Here is a 19,071-nt window from a genome sequence, read left to right as displayed (position 1 = left end):
CCAGACCACCTGACCCGCCACCCCCACCAGCACACCTGCCCAGCCAGCCTCATGCCACCAGCCAGCCTCCCAGCCACATCACCTTTCAGGGGCAGGACATGTCCTTGATTCCTTCCTTCACACCACGTCCTGGAAGCTCCACCTCAAACTCATCCTGAACCCACTGGCTCCACCCCACTGGCATGGGCACCACCATCTGTCACTGGGATTCCTCCCTGCTTCCACCCTCTCCACCGAAAACCCTCCAAAGGCCTCCACTGCACAGAGAATGAATTCCCACCCCGCACGGTGGCCGTCCCTTCAAAGCGATGAGTGCTGCCCATCCCTCCAGGCCCCACACGCCTCCCACTCCCCCGTTACGTCCTCGGCTCCAGGTACTAGCTCTTCCTCCTGCCCCTTGGTCACACTGCAGTACCTCCAGCCTCAGGGCTCCTGCATGTGCTGTTCCCTCTGCCTGGAACACCCTTCCCAGGGCTGGGCTTTCCCATCACCACCAACCTGGGGCGCCTCCCTCCCTTACCTGCCTTCTTACGCTGCCCTTTCACCCCGTTTTACTTTGTTCACAGGATTCTCCACTGTCTGCAAGCATCTGCTCACCGGGTCTCCCCTGCTGGGCTGTGAGCCCAGAGAGCAGCGACTCGATCAGGTTCCTCCGCTGCTACAGCCCCAGCACCCAGTCCTGCCCCGGACACACGGTGGACACATAGCAAGAACGTGACGAGTGAATGAAGGACAATACACTTGTGGCAGCAGGCAAGGTGCCCTCTCTGAGCCTCAGTCTCCCCCTAAGCAGTAGAGCTGCTAATGCTATTATTCCCCCATGATTTGGGGAGCAGCATTATTCCCCCACGATTTGGGGAGCAGCATTATTCCCCCACGATTTGGGGAGCAGCATTATTATTGAGCATTACTGAACCCGCATGGCACTCAGGTGCCCAGCCTTTTCCCAACCAGACCAGCGCCAGCCACCTCTCCATGCAGGCCCAGTGCCCAGGTCGCCTCCTGTCCTGTCCTGCAAGCCCTCTCTGTGTGTGCTGACAGGTTGGGATGGGAGGCGTGGGAGGCGCCAGCTGTGCTCCTGGCCGGATTCTCTACCAGCTTCGCTCGTGGCACAGCCCACACCTCAGGGCAAGCCCCGGCCAAACGGACCGAGTCAAGAGCTCTGAGAGACATCCCAGAAAGAATCCAGCCCATGTCCCAAACGTGTATGTGCACAGGCGCACACAAGAGGGTGAGACAGAAGGAGACAAAAATGAAGCCAGAGAGCAGGAGAGAGAGAAGACAGACGCCAGCACGCCCATCTGACTGCATGACCTTTCCCCGCTCAGAGCTCCTTCGGGGCCCAGAGCACAGGGCTGCCTAGGATTAATTTCAAAGAGAAACGGGTCAAAGAAAATTGGAAATTTTTATAGAAAATATTTCAGACTTGGAGCTGGATGAAGTGTCTGCCAACCTGCAGAGAATTCTGAGAGGAGATGGGGCCTGTGGTCAGAGGCCTCCGGCTGGCACAAGATGGCAGCGTTTGGACCTCGGACCCAAATGCAGTTTCTGAGCCGGGCCTGTCCCGGCTGCTGCTGGGGAAGAGCTTCCTGTCCCCTTCAGATGTCCCTCCAGCTGCCTCTGCAGCCCTGATGCTCGTACCCAACACCTCTCACCTGTCGCCCCACCCCTCTCTATCCCCAAGAGGCCTCTGTCTAGGGACCCACCATGGGATGCAGTCCCTTTGTCCCCATTATGCAGGGTGCCCATGTCTCTTTCACAGTCATCCATGGGGCACCCAGGGCACGAAGGGAGCCTCACCTGGGTCCCAAGCAGGCCCCACTGCTCCTTGCCCCAACCTCACCCCAGCCAGCAGGCTCCTACATCCAAGGCACAGATGTCACAGACATGAAAAGATGCCCTGGACACATCGCCTCTCTCCCAGGAGCCTGCCTCTGCCATGCTGGGGACCTGAAAAGAGGGGGCGTGCCCAGCCCACAGCTGCTAATCAAATGCCAGATGCCCCTGTGAGCAGATCACGGCTTCACCCCTGAGCCGTGTACTGTCTGCATGCCAGGCGTGGTTACCTTGTGCATAACCCGAAAAGCTCTTTGGAGGACATTCCCAACACAGATCCAAGAGAAGGAAACAGAGTATCAGTTCACCGTGTCTGTGGAAGGCGGCGAGGCAGAGTAGGGAAAGGGGGCCGGAGAGCAAGTGTCACAGTGAGCACCGGGCAGGCGCCCTGTGCCCTGTGTAATTCCGACAGCCCCTGCGCCACTGCACCCGGGTACAGTGGAGATCTCAGCACCCAGGTTCTGAGATCCTGAGAGGCTGGGTGAGCTGCTCTGGGCCCCTTAGTGAGCCAGAACAGCAGCATGCCAGGTGGAGCTGAGCACACTGACCCCTGCACCAAACTGCCCGGTGCCCACCCCACTCACCCACCTCGTGCTGGAAGCATCTGTGGGAGCAGCCCTAATGCGGCTCCTCAGAACCACTGGCCGGTCTTCCAGAACTGTCCGCTGCACTCGAGTGGGGGCTGCAGCCAAGCCAAGGCCAAGGCCACCATCCTCCGGGTCCCGCTTGTCACCTGCCCACGGTGCTCCACCAAAGATCCAGGCCCTCCCAGCCACATTCACCTGGTCGGCTCCACCCCTGAACCAGAAACCATGCCGGGAGGGGAGAGGTGGCGGGGGAAGGGCAGGCCTGAGACTCAGGGACTAAATTTATGTCGGAGGCGCAGGGGAGGAGCTGCGCACGTGGGGGCTGTCAGGCGGAGTGCCAGGCCCAGACGCCGTGGAGGGGGAGCACACCCTGGCATGTCTCCACTGCGGGATGAGGGGGGCTGAGCCCTCGCCGGGGCTGCAAGCCTCGCTTCTGCCTTCACAGCGCAGGGGGTGGGAAGCACCCACAGGGCAGCGCTCCGAGCAGCAGACTCCAGCCAGAGAGCCAGCCAGGCCCGGGAGCTGGCCCCTCCTGCTCTCCCCGGCTGACCCCAGGCAACTCCAGCCTCGGAGAATGTGCAGCCTCGGCTTTCCCAGCGCCGGCCCCCGCCCACCCCTTCCGCGTGGGCCACATCACCACACTGGCATCTCCAACAGCCATCCCAAGGGCCCGGTCTGCACGAGGACAGGAGCGCCGCGGCGTCTGCCAAGGGTGCGCTCAGCCCTGAAGCACGCCTCCCGGAGCCGCCTCGGGTTTCACAATCAGTGCTTCTCCCTGGGTTTCCCGGGGCCTGGGCTGCAGGCACAGCTCCGGGGCGGAAAGAGAGGATGAGCTGAGAGGGCTCCAGGGATCCAGCGCCGAGGCGCTGAACTCAGTGAGTCGGCAACAGTGGCTTGGCAGGGCCCAGGCTGACCGGGGTATGAGAGAGAGCGCCTAGAGGCCCAGGCCTCAGGGGTCTGGGGAGTCGCTTGGGAAGTGCCTGGTTGGAGACACAGAGACAGGTCTGGGCACAAGACGCTGGCCAGGTCCAGGGCTCACCCTGCAAATCCAGCCAAAGGCCTCTCTCCATTCTCCCTTAGGACCCAAGGTTCAACACTTAGACATGTCAGCTGAATCATGACCCCCCACCGGACATCCATGTCCTAATCCCCAAAACTCATGAGCATTACCGTATATGGCAGAAGAGACTTTGCAAATGTGTTTAAATCAGGGGTCTGGAGATGGGGAAAGTAACCTGGATGGTCCCAGCAGGCCCTAAATGTTATCCCAAGTGTCCTTCTAAGAGGGAGAGCTGGCTATAGAAGAGGAGAAGCCGTGTGACCAGGGAGGCAGAGACCGCAGCAATGTGGCCACAAGCCAAGGGACGCCAACAGCCCCCAGGAGCTGGGAGGGGCCAGGAATGGATTCTGCCCTGGAGCCTCCAGAAGGAACCGGCCCTGCCAGCACCTTGATTTTAGCCCCTAAAAGCCTATTTCAGATTTCTGAGCTGCACAACGATGAGAGAATGCATGTGTGCTGTTTTAAGCCATTAAGGTATGGGGTAACTTGGTACAGCAGCCACAGGAAGCTGAGATGGACGTCAACAGCTACAGGGCAGAAAGGCTCTCTGACCTGGCATTCAGCAAATTTGCACCCCCCAACAAAGTACATGGCCCTCCTGCCCCCACCAGGCCAAGCCTCACATCTGCTGTGTCAGTGGCGCTGGCTATCTGCTCCCCAGTCCTGTGGCCTGACAGAACAGAGCTCCTCTCTCTCTCCTGTGCCATTGCTCCAGCCTCCCCCACAGCCTCCCTGCCTCCAGCCTCCCTCACACTGCAACCAGCATGAGCTTGCTGAAACACTCAACTCTTTGTGAGACTGGAGGGCGCCATCCCCACCTTGGGTCATTCAAGTCTGCAGCTTCCACAGAGGCTGCCCCACAGCTCTCTGCCTCCAGCCCTGGGCTCTGCACACCCTGGGGGAACTGTCATGCCTGAGGTTCCCTCCCACCCCCGCCGCCCACTCTTCCCCCAGGATCCCCTGCAGCCTGGAAAACTCCTACCCAACTCAAGGCAAAGTCACAGGGTGGAGACTGTGGGTCAGGAGGGGGCTCTTCCTGGGTTGGTGGGGAAGGGCTGGCTGTGGGCTGCAGGTGGCAGCCACGCTCAGCCACGTGCAGGAGCTGCCCAGTGCCGGCGCTTGTCCTCTATCTCCTGGCGGGCTTGCCTTGGTGCAGCGAGGCTGAGAGGCTCCGGTGGTGGCGTGCCTCCTCTGCCTGTCAGGGAGGACGCTGCAGCCTGACAGCAGGAGGCAGAGGCTTGGCACCGGCGGCGTCTGGGGTGGAGGCAGCCAAGGTCACTGGCACATTGCTGTCTGACTTCTCTTCCTTCAGCCCAGCGGGGTGTGTGCACGGCAGCCTGGTAGCAGTTCCCCCAGGATGGGAAGCACCTGCCCCTCCTCTGTCCCAAGGCCAGGCTGGGGGGAGCCCCAGGAGAGCAGCCCACAGAGGACAGCAGAAGATGCTTCTGCCTCTGCATCACAGAAAGCATGGGTAGCCAATGGGTGACCGTGTTTTGTTTGGTCCATATAGTGAGCACGGGAGGGGACCCCAGGCATGACAGCTCCCAGTGGGTGTGCAGGGCCCAGGGCTGGAGGCAGAGGGCTGATGTGGAGGCTTCTGTGGAAAGAGGGCTTTGGCTGGATTTGCTGGCTGAGCCCTGGACCTGGCCAGCGTCCTTGTGCCAGGACCTGTCTCTGTGTCTCCAACCAGGCACTTCCTGAGTGACTCCCCAGACCCCTGAGGCCTGGTCCTTTCGCGTGGTGATAGGGGCTGTCTCTCGTACCCGGGTCGGCCTGGGCCCTGCCAAGCCAGCTGTTGCTGACTCACTGAGCTCAGCGCCTTGGCTGGATTCCTGGAGCCCTCTCAGTTCATCCTCTCATTCCAGAAATTTGAAGCCACATTTTAACATCAGGAAGGTTCACATAAAAAGTCTGAAGTCTGGATTCTCTTGATAGGATGTTCAGCTGCACCAGACCCACACTCTACCAAATTGAGGTCAAGGGAGTTGAGGAGGGTCTGTCTCTCCTTGCAGGGCCTCCCAGACGCCCTGTGCCCATGGCAAGGCCAGGGCTGGACACCACATGCGGCTGCACTCCCGCTGCTGTTTCTTTTTAGTGGAGATGTATTCTTGGTCGTCCACGTTTCTATCAAAAGGAGAGAAATGAAAGCCAGGCCAAGGGTGGGTGCAATTATCTTTTTTTCCTCCACTGCTGTCCTTGTTGGCATTGCCTGCCAGGCCCGGCAGGCCTCTGAGTTCGAAGCTCTTCTCTTGACTTTCTGCAAATGGCACCGTGTGTCTGAAACAGAGACCACATGCCCAATACACGACTCGGGGTCTTTCTCACTGTGTGGCAACCTTCGCAGAGTCCCAGGGTCAGTCTCTGGGAAGCGAAGACAGGCCCTCAGTGTCAGCAGCAGGGGTGGCTTCTCTGTGCACGTGGTCTTGGAGTCAGCCTCTCCAGGTCCCTTAATGCGGGGGGTGGCGGAGGACTGCCAGGCTGAGAGTGGCACTTAGGCATGCAGGGAAGAGCTCCCACACGACAGGGTGGAGGGTCCGGTGAGGGAGGCAGCAGGACCAGGACCTGCCTAGGCTGTGCCTCTGGGCTATACGCCCTGGGAAGGAGTGAAGCCTACAGGGCCACTCCTCCATGTGACCCAGACAGGCGCCTCCCGGGTGTGCTGTGCGCTGCGTGGCCAGCCTTGTACGCGAGGGCCATTCACATCCTGTAGCTGGCTGCACGGTGCCCCCAAAGATGCTGGAGCCTGATCCCTGCAACCTGAGACGGGTACCTTCTATGGGAAGAAAGGGCTTTGCAGATGTGCTTACAGTAAGGCTCTTGAGATGAGAAGACTGTCCTGGATTACTAGGGTGAGTCCTAAATGCAATCAAGGCATCCTTGCAAGAGGGAGGCACAGGGACACTGTCCAAAGAGGAGGGGGCGACGTGACCAAGGGACAGAGATTGGCATGATGCGGCCACAAGCCAAGGGAGGCTGGCAGCCCCCAGGAGTAGGGATGGGCCAGAAACAGATTCTCCCCTGGAGCCTCTGGAGGAGCACAGCCCTGGCCACCCTTGATCTTGGCTCAGTGAGATTAATTTCAGACTTCTGGCCCACGAAGCTATGAGAGAGTACATTTGTATTAGTCCGTTTTCACAATGCTGAAAAAGACATACCCGAGACTGGACAACTTACAAAAGAAAGAGGTTTATTGGACTTACAGTTCCACGTGGCTGGGGAGGCCTCACAATCATGGCAGAAGATGAAAGGCACGTCTCACATGACAGCAGGCGAGAGAGAGTGAGCTTGTGCAGGGCAACTCCCGTTTTTAAAACCCTCAGATCTCGTGAGACCCACTCACCATCATGAGAACAGCACGGGAAAGACCCACCCCCATGATTCAATCATCTCTCACCAGGTCCCTCCCACAACACGTGGGAATTATGGGAGCTACAAGACGAGATTCAGGTGGAGACGCAGAGACAAACCATATCGACGTTTCTATTGTTTCAAGCTCCCTGGGGGCTCCCTCCTCGACAGTCCCACACAGGATGAGGTGCACACACATTAGAGAGGACAATGCCACAGGGTGCCCTGTCCCTGCACCCCAGCACAGTGTCCCTGGGCACAAAGCTGGCCTTGGGAAGGGCAGAGAACAGGGATTTGAGATGCCTGTCAGAATGCCTGGGGGGGACACCTCAACCACCTCTCCCCAAAAGGCCACCCAGCCTCAGAGCTCTGCCTCCGGTCCTGGCCAGGTTCCTAGGCCAGCAGCACTAAGCAGGACCCTTCTGCCAAGGCCAGCATGGCCAGGGAGGAGAGAAAAGGACCCTCCCTGCTCCCTCACCTCTTGCCCCTCCTAACACCCTCGCCCGGGTGTTGCCTAAGCTGCCCAGCGCACACACTCATCTCCAGCCTGGGTCTGTGAAACGGGTTAAAACCGTCATTTTCCATCCGTTTCCCCAGGCAATCTGCAATCCAGCCACTGATCTTGGATGACAGACACTATTAGTGAAAATGATTCCCTGAGGCTCCATGAGCCCCTGAGATCACACTGGGCAGCCCGTGGGCTTCTCAGGGAAAACAGGACACCCTGAAAAGGAGGCACCCCCGACGCTGCAGGGAGATCCCGCCATCCAGACAGATGCCCACCCCCCACTGGGACACCCAGGGCAGGTGTGTCACCTTCCCCGGCAGAACATAAATAGCAGGGTGCTTCACACCCACTTCCAGACGTTGCTTTTGGGGAGGCAGGAAGAAACTGCCAGCCAGCACCTCCTGCCAGCTTCTGCCAGGGCCACACTGATATATCAGGGCTCCCTCATAATTCACTGGAAGAAAGGGTCCCCTATACACACGCACACACACTCGCCCCCAGGTCCTGGAGTTGTGTGCCAGGCAGGCTGTGCCCCTCACTATGCCTGGCCACAGGACACAGCTATTATGTATCTCCCAGTTGCCACTCTGGGCCCTGAAAAGGCCCAGGCAGATGGAAAGCTGGACGCCTGAGGTCACCGTGGGCCCTCCACCCAGCTCCGGCACTCACTGTGTCTGGGGCCCTTCCAGCCACTGTGTCGACCTCAGCCCAGGGCTGTGTGGGAACGATTAGGTGCACGGAGTGGGGGCTAGCTCACTGAAGGCCCGAACCCCTCACGCAGGGTCATGCTGATACCAGACAGGAACATCAAGCAAAAGGGACTTGGCCCCAGCCCCAAGTCCTGGGATCCAGACCTATAGCCCCAGGCCCACGCTCACACCCACAGCCTGGGCTCTCAGCTGGAGACCCTGGGCTTGCAGCCTGGGCCCCAGGCCTGGAGCTCAGGCTGGACAGGCTCACCTCCTCCCCGACAGCCCATTACCAAACCCCTACCTTCCAGCCCAGCCTCACCCCTGACCTGGCAGCTGGCCTCACCCAGCGTCTTCTAAGGCCAATGGTTTCTGGGCTTATTCTGAGTTAGAAATTCCTTTCCTGTGTTCTGAATTTCAAGTTCTCATTAAAGATATGTGGATTGCGGGTGGGGGTGGAGGGAGGATTCAGCAGAAGATGCCAAACACCAGCAGAAGCCCAGAAAGTAAGGCAAGGCCGGCCGGGCTGTGGGGGAAGGGCTGCCATGTTCAGAAAGACAAGCACCATATGGAATCTGGGATCAGATACACGGCCAAGGGCACACGGCCAGCTCACCTCGCCTGAGCACAGGCCCCCAGAACCACCCTGAATATTCCAGGAGAGGCCCGCCAGAAGCACCAAGCCCACAGCACCAGTGACCAGCCCCTGAGCTCTCGGGGACACAAGGGTTGCTAATGCCACTGGGCTTGCCCAACAGCAGCTAGCTAGCAAGGAGCAAAGCCAGGCCCTGCCCCCGGGTCTGGAGCACTTGCTCAGCCCCATTTCACGCTTGCCCTCCTGGATTACTCCTCCTTCGTTCCCTGCAAAATAGTCCAAGGGTGGGAAGAAGCAGTCGCGGCTGAGACCACAGCTGGAAAAGGCTGGGCAGGCAGTGCCCAGTGGCCCGGCTGTCTGCAGCATAGCAGACGCCGATTTGTCACCAAGGAACAAGGGGCCACCGGTTGCATTGATTGGCTCCAGAGTACATTGGGCTTCCTGATGGAACAATGGCTTGCAAAGGTATCTGATGCCATTTCATGAAATTAGAAATGTGCCTGCCAGGCTTTACCCAGTTTATCTGTCAAGCTAGGAAGTCAGAGAGACCTACAGTAAATGAGGCGGGGCTGCTATGGAGTGACGGGAGTACCTCAGTAAATCACAGCACGGGGGCTGGCCCAGCCCAGGCCCCTGGAGCAGTCGCTGTGAACATGCAGGTGTGCCTGACCCTGGGCCCCAGGCTCTCCTCACCCAGGGGTCCTGACCAGAGGCTGAGGGCTGAGCTCACAGCTTCCCACTCTCCCAGGAAGAGCCAAGCACAGGTCAGGCGTCCCTGACCACACGGGGGACCCTGAGAACTATGAGCCTGCAGAACCACATCAGACACCAACCCTGGCTTCACCACAATCCAGGACCAGAGACTGGGGGATGCTGGGAGGTGTGGGCTGGCACAGTGGGGCCAGATCTGAGGCGACAGTCATGGACTGTCACCATGGCCACCCGGCAGCTCCTTTCACGTTTCTGGGCCCAGGGCACACACGGGTTCTGAGCTGAAAAAGACAGAAGCCCATGAGTCTGCGCAGAGACTGCTGAGGCTGCTGGGGGCACCTCCAGTGGCTTTGTAGGGCACATGCCTCCAGGCATCCAGAAAGAGCGTGCAGGGCCTTTCTCCCTGAGCAGCCAGGTGAGGGTTGCGACCTACCACAGGCACCCTCCCAGGGACCATGGCAGCACGGAGGCAGGAGAGGTGCTGTCCGGGGGTCTGGAGGCCTCTTCACAGGCACAGACTCAGAGATGCAGGCACTGGACTCAGGCCTGGTCGGGGCCCCCGCCCCACTCCATGACACTTGCTCCCCTTTAGGCAACAGAAGATGGGCCCTTGGACAGCCTTCATAGTCCACTGTGGAGGGCCCAGACCTGAAGGCAGAGGTGCCTGGGCTGCTTGTCACCCACATGCACCCAGAACAGGGGCCCCAGCCCCAGCAGCCCTGCTATGCCCCGCCGTCAGCCAGGCAGCTGGCCCATTTCTGAGCCACTGAGACCGGGGCTCAGCCTCAGCGGCCAAGCTGGTCTGCGGAGAGCTGCCTGAGTCTCTGGGATGCTCTCCTGGGGACCAGGGCCTCAGAGGGCTCTCCACACAGCCTGCCCAACTGCAGTAGCCTCACCTGTGTCCAGGGCCTGTGGCCCCCCTAGAGGAGGGGATGTGGGTGGCCGGCGATACACCACGTGCACACGGCCTTGCTCAGCCTCCTGCGCCACCAGCCCCTTCTCCAAGGGTTCAATGAAGAACTCCTCCTCCTCCATCCGGATCAGACCAGCCTGCGGGACAAAGATAACATGGTCAGATTTCCAGCACACAAAAGACCAAGGAAGGGGAACAGCGAGGAGACCCCCTCAGGGAGCACCTCCCACCTGAAGACCCCGCCCAGCACCCCCAGTTGGTGCTCAGCTTAAACCCTGGGCAGGCCGGAGGGCATGAACATGTGGCCCCAGAGGCCACCCCGCCCGCCCTGTCTAGGAAAGGGGCCTCCGGCTGGGTGGTCTCCACCCCTGTACACCAACCCTGTCTGCTTTCAGAAAAGTTACTGTGTTTCTAAAGTCAAAACCGTCCAGAGAAGCCTGGAGACATTCGAGGGCAGCTGTGGGCCTGTGTGTGTCCCTGGAGGGCACCCACCAAAGTGCATCAATACGGGCCAAGTGCTGCCCCCACCCCCAGGAGCCCAGAGTCCAAGACAAAGGTCAAAACAGCCAGCCGGGGATCGAATCTGCTCACACACATGTTCCGTTTGGGCCAAACAATATTTTCACAGCTCTGAAGCTAACACTCAGAATGATGAGATTGCATGTCTTGAACACGGAATCCCAGCTTTCCTTGGAAACGCAGGCCCTGACCACAGCGGGCCTTGGACGGAACACATGCCCCTGCAGCTGGCTCCAGTCCCCACTGCCCCCCGCTCTCTCTCCCGCTCTCTGTGTCAGCCACCAGCCCAGACTCTACAGGCAGCTAAACTGCTGCCCCTGACCCCCTAGGCCAGCCAGCGCCATCCCTGACTACAAACTCCTCGCTGGGTCCTCATTTCTGTTGGGACTCAGGCTGCTCTCTATGCTAGCATTCAGGCTCTGGGCCTGCCCCACCCTCCCAGACCACGGCTTGCACACCCGTGCTCCTCACTGGGCTGTGTGCACCCTGCCGAGCCACCCAGCCCCTGAACCCCATGCTGTCAACTCAGGAATCCCCATTCCCCCACCCCACCACCCCACCCCCGGCTCGGCCATCTGGTAAACCTGTGTTCTCCCTTCGAGGCCTGACTCAGCCCCCCTCACCTCCCCTGCCCTCCCCTGCCATCCAGCCTGCCCTCCCTGCCCTCCCCTGCCATCCCTTGCCCTCCCCGGCCCTCCCCTGCCATCCCTTGCCCTCCCCGGCCCTCCCCTACCATCCAGCCTGCCCTCCCCTGCCATCCCCTGCCATCCCCTGCCGTCCCCTGCCCTCCCCGGCCCTCCCCGGCCCTCCCCTGCCCTCCCTGGCCCTCCCCTACCATCCAGCCTGCCCTCCCCTGCCATCCCCTGCCCTCCCCTGCCATCCCCTGCCCTCCCCTGCCGTCCCCTGCCCTCCCCTGCCCTCCCCTACCATCCAGCCTGCCCTCCCCTGCCCTCCCCTGCCATCCCTTGCCCTCCCTGGCCCTCCCCTACCATCCAGCCTGCCCTCCCCTGCCATCCCCTGCCCTCCCCTGCCATCCCCTGCCCTCCCCTGCCGTCCCCTGCCCTCCCCTGCCCTCCCCTACCATCCAGCCTGCCCTCCCCTGCCCTCCCCTGCCATCCCTTGCCCTCCCCTGCCCTCCCCTACCATCCAGCCTGCCCTCCCCTGCCATCCCCTGCCGTCCCCTGCCCTCCCCTGCCCTCCCCGGCCGTCCCCTGCCCTCCCCTGCCCTCCCCGGCCATCCCCTACCATCCAGCCTGCCCTCCCTTACCATCCAGCCTGCCCTCCCCTGCCATCCCCTGCCGTCCCCTGCCCTCCCCCACCCTCCCCTACCATCCAGCCTGCCCTCCCCAGCCCTCCCCTGGCATCCAGCCTGCTGGCACCATCAGGTCCACCCATCCCATGACCACTGCAGCTCCTACACTTTTATCTTCTGGTCCATTATCCATAAACCAAGCTCTCACACTGGAAGCACACACTGTGTCCAGCCTTCAGAGTGTTTCCTTCAGATTACAAGCTTATGACCCATGCAGGGGATTTTAAAAGCTTGAATTAATTGCTCAAACTTAAGAAACAGGAGAGTTCACATCAACGACCAGATTTCCAGACTCTCTTGAAAATCAGAAAAGCTGGCATTTCCAGCACCCGTCGACACTCCAGCTCAGCTGGCACTGGCCGGGGTCCCCTGTCCAGTCCGGAGTGTGCCCTCCGGTGGGCAGCCCCTGGCACCTGCCATCTGGATGTGTGGAAATCACACCCCCAAGGCAACCTCATGATGGCCTCTGCCACATCATCATCCTGGCTGTGGGGGTCACAGTGGTGTATGGGCTGCCCTCCTTCTCCCTGACCCGAGGTGCTCGGTGAGCACCACCCTGTTGCTGGCTGGGAGCCTCTGCACACCGCGATGCAGTCAGTGCCCCCAGGGCCTGCTGGGCAGCTGTCCCTGCCTCAAGTGTAGCGAGGGAGGCTGGAGATGCCTCCCGGCGCACTCAGCCTGGGCCCTCGGGAAGCTGATGTGCCAGGCAGGGCCTGGTGGAGGTGCAGGGACTGGAGGAACACAGAGCCCAGCATCAGTCCTGGCTCCAGAATGAAGGGTGCCTCCGGCGGGAGGTGACATCTACCCAAACCCACCCAATCCCTTTGTGCTGGCCAGGCAAAGAGTTGGAGAGAGGACCAGTGCTCTAGACAGGGGAAACTGCACATGCCATGGCCAGGGAGGTGGACGGAGCACAGCTGCTGGGAAGAGCTGACCAGGTGGGTGGACAGGAGCATCGAGGGCATGGTGCCCAGTGGCCCGTCACTCAGGGGGCTGGTGAGGGAGGTTGTAGGTAGCCTGGGGCTTCTGGGGGGATCCTTGATCTGATTCCTGTTCAGAAGCATGGTGGCTGCTGCAGGGGGAATGGGCTGCGGAACAAAACTGGGTCTGGGGTCCTGGGGAGAAGGTGTTGCAGGCACCTGGGAGAGGGGTAATGGTCCAGACGGGAGCATGAGAGACAAGGACAAGTGGCAGGTATGAGGGAGGTGAGGAGCGAAATGGACAGGACATGGTAGGGTAGATCCGGTTAAGATGTGAAGGAGGAGGCAGCAGCCCGGTGGGCTTCCAGGTCTGGCTGAAGAACCGGCCCCCAAAGTTACCCAGGCCCCCACCCCTGGCAGCTGTGAGGGTAGCGGACATGGTGGAAAGAGACTCTGCGGGTGTGATCAGGTCAGCTCTGGGGCTGGCTGGGCCCTGAATGCAGTTGCTTGCCCACTTCCTTATGCCGGGGAGTGGGAGGGGGGGAGATTAGGCAGATGATTAGAGAACCAGGCCATGGGCAGAGAGGGAGGATGCCGGATGCCAGCTTTGGAGATTGGAGCGATGTGACCTCAAGCCAAGGAACGCTGGCAGCCCCCAGGAGCTGGCAGAGGCCAGAAAGTGTCCTCCCCCGGAGCCTCCAGAGGGAGCACAGCCCTGCCGATGCCTGGATTTGGGTCAGGTTATACCGATTTCGGACGTCCAGCCTCAGAACTGTGAGAGAACGAATTCCTGCTGTTTTAAGTAGTTCCTTACAGCAGCCGCAGAAAACTAATTCAGGGTCCTGGTGGGTGGCCGGCAAAGCGGGTGCCGTTCTCCGAAGGGCATGAGAAGAAGGGCAAGGAGCGCAGGACACTCTGGGCTCAGGCATCCTGGGCTTCTGGGGAAGAGGCCGAGGAGACAGTGGGAATCAGAGTTACCAGGGCAAGACTGAGGTCAGGGAAGGAGGTCAGCAGGGCTGTGGGAGGAGAGCGGAAGAGGGGGTGGGAACCCGGCAGGCCCCACGCTTGACTCATCCCTGGGCCTCAGGGCCCAACCAGGCCTGGCAGAGACTCAGCAGATGCCTGTGGGATGAGCGAACCGATGACCCCAAAGCTGCAGGCCACGTCCCCCAAGGGAGGCACCGAGCAGGCAGGCGGGGAGACCACAGCCGTGCCTGTCCACTGGCGTGGGGGCAGCGTGTTTGCCAGTGCAGGAGTTGGGAGGGTCCAGCACTGATGGTCCCGGTGTGTGGTGTGGGGAAGGCGGGTGCCTCAAATCCATCTTATTACTGAAACTCATTCAATGAAGTGCAGGAATTAACCCTGGGGGGCGGCAGCGGGCAAGCTGTCCTGGAGCGTGACGTTCTGAGTTCCTGGCACCCTTTCTATCCGGCCAGGTGGCCTCAGGCAAGGTGTCAAGCTCCCCAAGCGTCCAGTGACTCGCCTGTACGTGAGGCCGGCCATTTCCCGTGTGCATTTCCTGTGCACACTCACACAGGAGCACATGCAGCCTGGGAGACGCTGAGAACCAGGCCACGCCTCTACCCAAGTCATTTCATCCAGCCAGCTTGCTTTCCAAACGAGGAAACCGAGGCCTAGATGGGCAGACAGGCTGCTGGGGACACCGGTTCTAGGGATCAGAGCCCACACCTACGCAGAAAGGGCATCTCCCAGACAGGCCCCTGGGCCAGACTGGGCCGATTGATCCAATTAGGGCAGGACACTGGGGCATGAGGACCCCTTATGGCAGCTCCATCTTCTGGGAGACCTTGCAGCCCAGGCCGGGAGCCATCGATGCCACAGGCCTGAGGCCCTGGGGTTATTCCAGAGGGACCTAGTGTGACGATGAGGCCAGGCTCGGCCTGGTGAGGGGCAGTACTCTCTGGCCGCAGCAACCCAGGGGACGGTGTGAGGTCTCCCTGACCAGCGGGGGTCAGGCTCCCCTCCCTGGCTGCCTCCCTGAAGACAATCACTGGGCTGAGCCAACAGCACTCGCTGCATCGGATGCTGCCCTGGGCCTTGCCTCCTAAAAGGGCACCCTGGAGAGCACAGGAGCACACCAAGGTCCATCTGAAGCAGGGCCTGGGCTCAGGCTTCCTCACACAGCCAGAAACCTCCAAGCGGTGGCATTCTCAAATGCAGGCGCTCAACATGCTCCATCACAGCCCCGCCCGTCTCTGTTGACCACTGTGCGATGTGCACACGCATGCTGGACTGATGAACATGGTGGCACCTGCCCCAAGACCAAAGGCTGACCACCCCAAGACCATCAGCTGACGTCCTGCCAAGACCACTGGCCAGAATAATGCTCCGGGTGGGGGGCACTTCACAAAAGAAGTGGCGATCATTTTATTCCCTGATTTTCAAACACTTTAGTATGCATCCCAGGAATGATCTGTCTAAAAAACACAGAAGAAAATTGACAGGAGAGCAAAGCACAAAATGTGAGCTATGTTTTGCTGCATTTTTTTCCAGGACTTTGATTTTCCTGCTGTCAGTGTCAAGTGTATCTGTTTTTACATGTAATTTTTATTAGTTAGAATCAGTTTCCTCTCCCCACTCAATAAATATTAAAGAAACTCCAGAAGCACACTAGGCTGAAAAGCACTCAGTTGGGAGCCTGCTGGTGGCCTGTCTGTCCAACCCCACAGCTGTCCAGCCTGGGGTCTTGCAGAAAGGTTGCTACCCCGACCCGGCTCTCGGTGTGAGTCCCGCTCTGCCCTTGAAGTCTGTGGATGTCTGGCAAACCCAGCCAGGTTCTCCCCTGGGGGGTAGAGAGAGGACCATGGGGAGGGCTCTGTCCCTGACCCTCAGGTGCCACTGCAGGGGCCCAGAGCCTGGCAGTACCCGGGTCATCAAGTCGAGTTGCCGGCATTCAGATCCCGGTGAGTTATACAACGCCTGCCCTGCCTCTTCCTTCTATAGAACCTGCTCCTTTGCAGTTGGATTGATGGTAAAGTAGTTACTAGAAATGGCAACTAGACGTTAAAAATTTATAAAGATCCAAAGGCTTAACAGCTCTCCTCTATTACTCTGAATGTTTAAGTATTCAACCACAGACACCCTGGAAGTTAGGGGTCCACGGGAAATGCAAGCATGCTTCCTCTTCCCCTCTGCAGAGCACCCAGGCTGGCTGGTCCTCACTGCCCCTCCCATGGAAGCCACAGCTGCAGCCATCAGCAGCCTCCCGTGTATGACTGGGACCTGGTCTGTCACTCAACCTTGTCAACCTCCAGCACAAAGACTGTCAGGTGTGTGCCAAGGGTGCAGGGGCAACAATCAAGCATAGAAGGCACAAAGCATAGGAAGCACAAAGGTCCATGCACAGAGGGACCCAGACTTTGCCAAGGGACAAGACTGCAAGTCCCTGTTGCCCTCAAACTCACCTCCTTCCGAAATACACACACAGCATGCACCTCACCAAGAGTCCCCCAGATGCTGGCCTCTGCTAACATTCCCATCCCTGAAAGGATTCCAACTCCAAGATTCCTTCTCCCCTTCTTCCTTTTGGTAATGACCCTGGGAGATGTGCTGGACAACGGGGCAATGGCCAGGCAGCCTCCCCTGCTGTGAGAGCCGCCTGGTGGAATGACGGTCTCACACGGAGAGCTGCACTGTGCCTGCAGCTCCCAGGGCGCCTCCTCACAGAGCCTGCTCGGGCACTCTTTTGCCCCTCCCAGCTCCCCAGGGAGGTCTCTAACAACCTCGGGAGCTTTCAGGGAAGGGGGCTGGACCCCTCACCACTGAACAGTCCCAGGAGTGGGAAATAGCATTGAACGGGATCTGAGTCACTCCGTCCTCACCACCGTGGGCTCCTTCACAGCTCAGCATCCCAGAGGATTTCACTACTGACTTTTCCACTTTTCCAAAAGGGACGCCAGCAGGCAGGAGCTGTCGTGGGGTTAGGAAACAGCTGTCCTCACCCGCATCTCCACTGGCTCCTCCTCTGTGTCTCATGGGGTCCTCGCCAGGTGCCAGCCACTCCCCTCTGTCCTCTTGGAGAGCGACCCCCTGTCCAGGGCTCTGTCTTGGAGCTATGGCTGGAGCTGAGCCTCCAGGGTTCCGTTGAGCACAGTGACCACAACAGAGTTGCCTCCGAGCTCCACAGAACCTGATGACCTTGCCTGGCCACTCTACCCTTCCCTGGACCCGGTCTCGGGCCCTACAGACCTTTACTCCAGAAAGTCTCTTTTTTAGCCTAAGCTGGCCAGAGCCAATTCCTACAGGACCAAGGAACTCCGACAGTCACATGGCCAGCGAGGCTCTAAGGAAAGCTAGACTCCCTTTGAAGGGCAGGGAGGGGGGCGAGGCAGGCAGGGAGAGTGAGCACTGGACGCTGAGCCAGGGGACCTGGTTTCCAATGCAGTCATGGCCAGTCCTGTCCCCTTGCAGGCCCCCAGTTCCCTCATCTGCAAACTGAGGAGCTGGACTGGGTAACCTATGAGTTACTGCTTATCCCGTTTATTCATCACCCCAAAAAGAAACCCCATACACGTTGGCAGGTACCGATTATCCTTCTAAAACTCTGCTAGGACCAAGGAGAGCTCCAGGAGAAAGAACCAAACCAAAAACCAGAAACCCACTCCTACAAAATAAAGGCCAAGGCTGTCTCCTGGCACGCAAGGCCTTCCATGGGGTCCCAGCAGCCCTCTGTCCCCGGGCGCACCCCCAGTGTCCTCCTCTCTCTCCCTGGGCTTCTATTTGCACCTCAAAGCCCGTGCCACTGCCCTTCTCTCTCATTATGGAGATCAGTAAGTAGTAGAGAGGTGGTAAAGATCTGTCAGCACCAAACTGAGACTCCCCTCGACTCAACCAGAGAGTTTAAAATGCAGTTGAAAAGGGAATCATTTTTTTTCATTATAAAGTTCAATGCTTTTTTTTTTTTTTTTTTTGAGACAGAGTCTCACTCTGTCTCCCAGGCTGGAGTGCAGTGGCACAATCTCAGCTCACTGCAACCTCTGCGTCCCAGGTTCAAGTGATTCTCCTGCCTCAGCCTCCCAAGTAGTTGGGATTACTGGCACATGCCACCACGTCCAGCTAATTTTTGTATTTTTAGTAGAGATGGGGTTTCACCACGTTGGCCAGGCAGGTCTCAAACTCCTGACCTCAGGTGATCCACCTGTCTCAGCCTCACAAAGTGCTGGGATTATAGGTATAAGCCATGGTGCCCGGCCAGTTCAATGCTTTTTAATATATAACAGCTTTATGGCACTGTGATTACCATACCATACATTTCAGGCATCTAAACTGTATGCTGAAAGTGTACAATTCAACCACAACCACTACTGATTTTAGAACATTTTCATCACCCCAAAAAGAAACCCTGTACACATTGGCAGTCACTCCCCACGTTTTCCCCAACCTCTCCTCCCCCACCTAGCCCTAGGCAACCACTAATCTCCATTCTGTCTCTATGGATTGGCCTATTCTGGACGTTTCCTATACATTATTTAAGAGTTCTATAGTTTTAGCTCTTACATGTAGATCTATGATCCATCCATTTACAGGTAATATTTGTGTATGGTGTGAGGAAGGGGTCCAACTTCATTTTTCCATATGTGGATATCCAGGTGTGCCAACACCATTTGTTGAAAAGACCATTCTTTCCTCTACTGACTTGTCTTGGACCTTTGTCAAGAATCAATATGAGGATGTATTTCCAAACTCTCAGTTCTATTCTACCAATCTATATGTCTGTCCTTCTGCCAACACCACACAGTCTTGATTACTACAGCTTTGTAGTAAGTCTTAGAATTACGAAGTGTGAGCCCTTCCTCTGTTCTTCTCCTCAATAGTGTTTTGGCTAGTCTGGGTCCCTTGTATTTCTGTATGAATTTTAGGATCAGCTTGTCAGTTTCTGCCACAAAGCTAGCTAGGATTTGATAGAATTAAATGCATTCTGGAGCCATGTTTGGTACCCATTAGTTCACCTCCTAGGCCAACCTTTAGGAACCACTGGCCTACAAAGAAACTCTGCATTAGAAACCAAGGGCTTGGCCAGGCGTGGTGGCTCACGCCTGTAATCCCAGCACTT

The 19,071-nt window shown here is 58.7% G+C and overlaps 1 protein-coding gene across 2 annotated transcripts in view; it reads right to left on the bottom strand.

Moving 5' to 3' along the window:
- ADAMTS2 (ADAM metallopeptidase with thrombospondin type 1 motif 2) overlaps window positions 1-19,071 on the bottom strand; it is a 239,709-nt gene that overhangs the window by 158,033 nt on the left and 62,605 nt on the right. For both annotated transcript variants that reach the window (XM_030824707.1, XM_030824715.1), the window contains exon 3: window positions 10,231-10,384. In XM_030824707.1, the coding sequence (XP_030680567.1) occupies window positions 10,231-10,384 (154 nt within the window). The remainder of the gene's footprint in view (window positions 1-10,230; window positions 10,385-19,071) is intronic.

The sequence above is a fragment of the Nomascus leucogenys genome, chromosome 2 (assembly GCF_006542625.1).
Source record: "Nomascus leucogenys isolate Asia chromosome 2, Asia_NLE_v1, whole genome shotgun sequence".
In the NCBI taxonomy this organism is placed as follows: domain Eukaryota; kingdom Metazoa; phylum Chordata; class Mammalia; order Primates; family Hylobatidae; genus Nomascus; species Nomascus leucogenys.
Note: the sequence above shows the minus strand (reverse complement) of the source record. Positions and strands in the feature narration are given on the sequence as shown.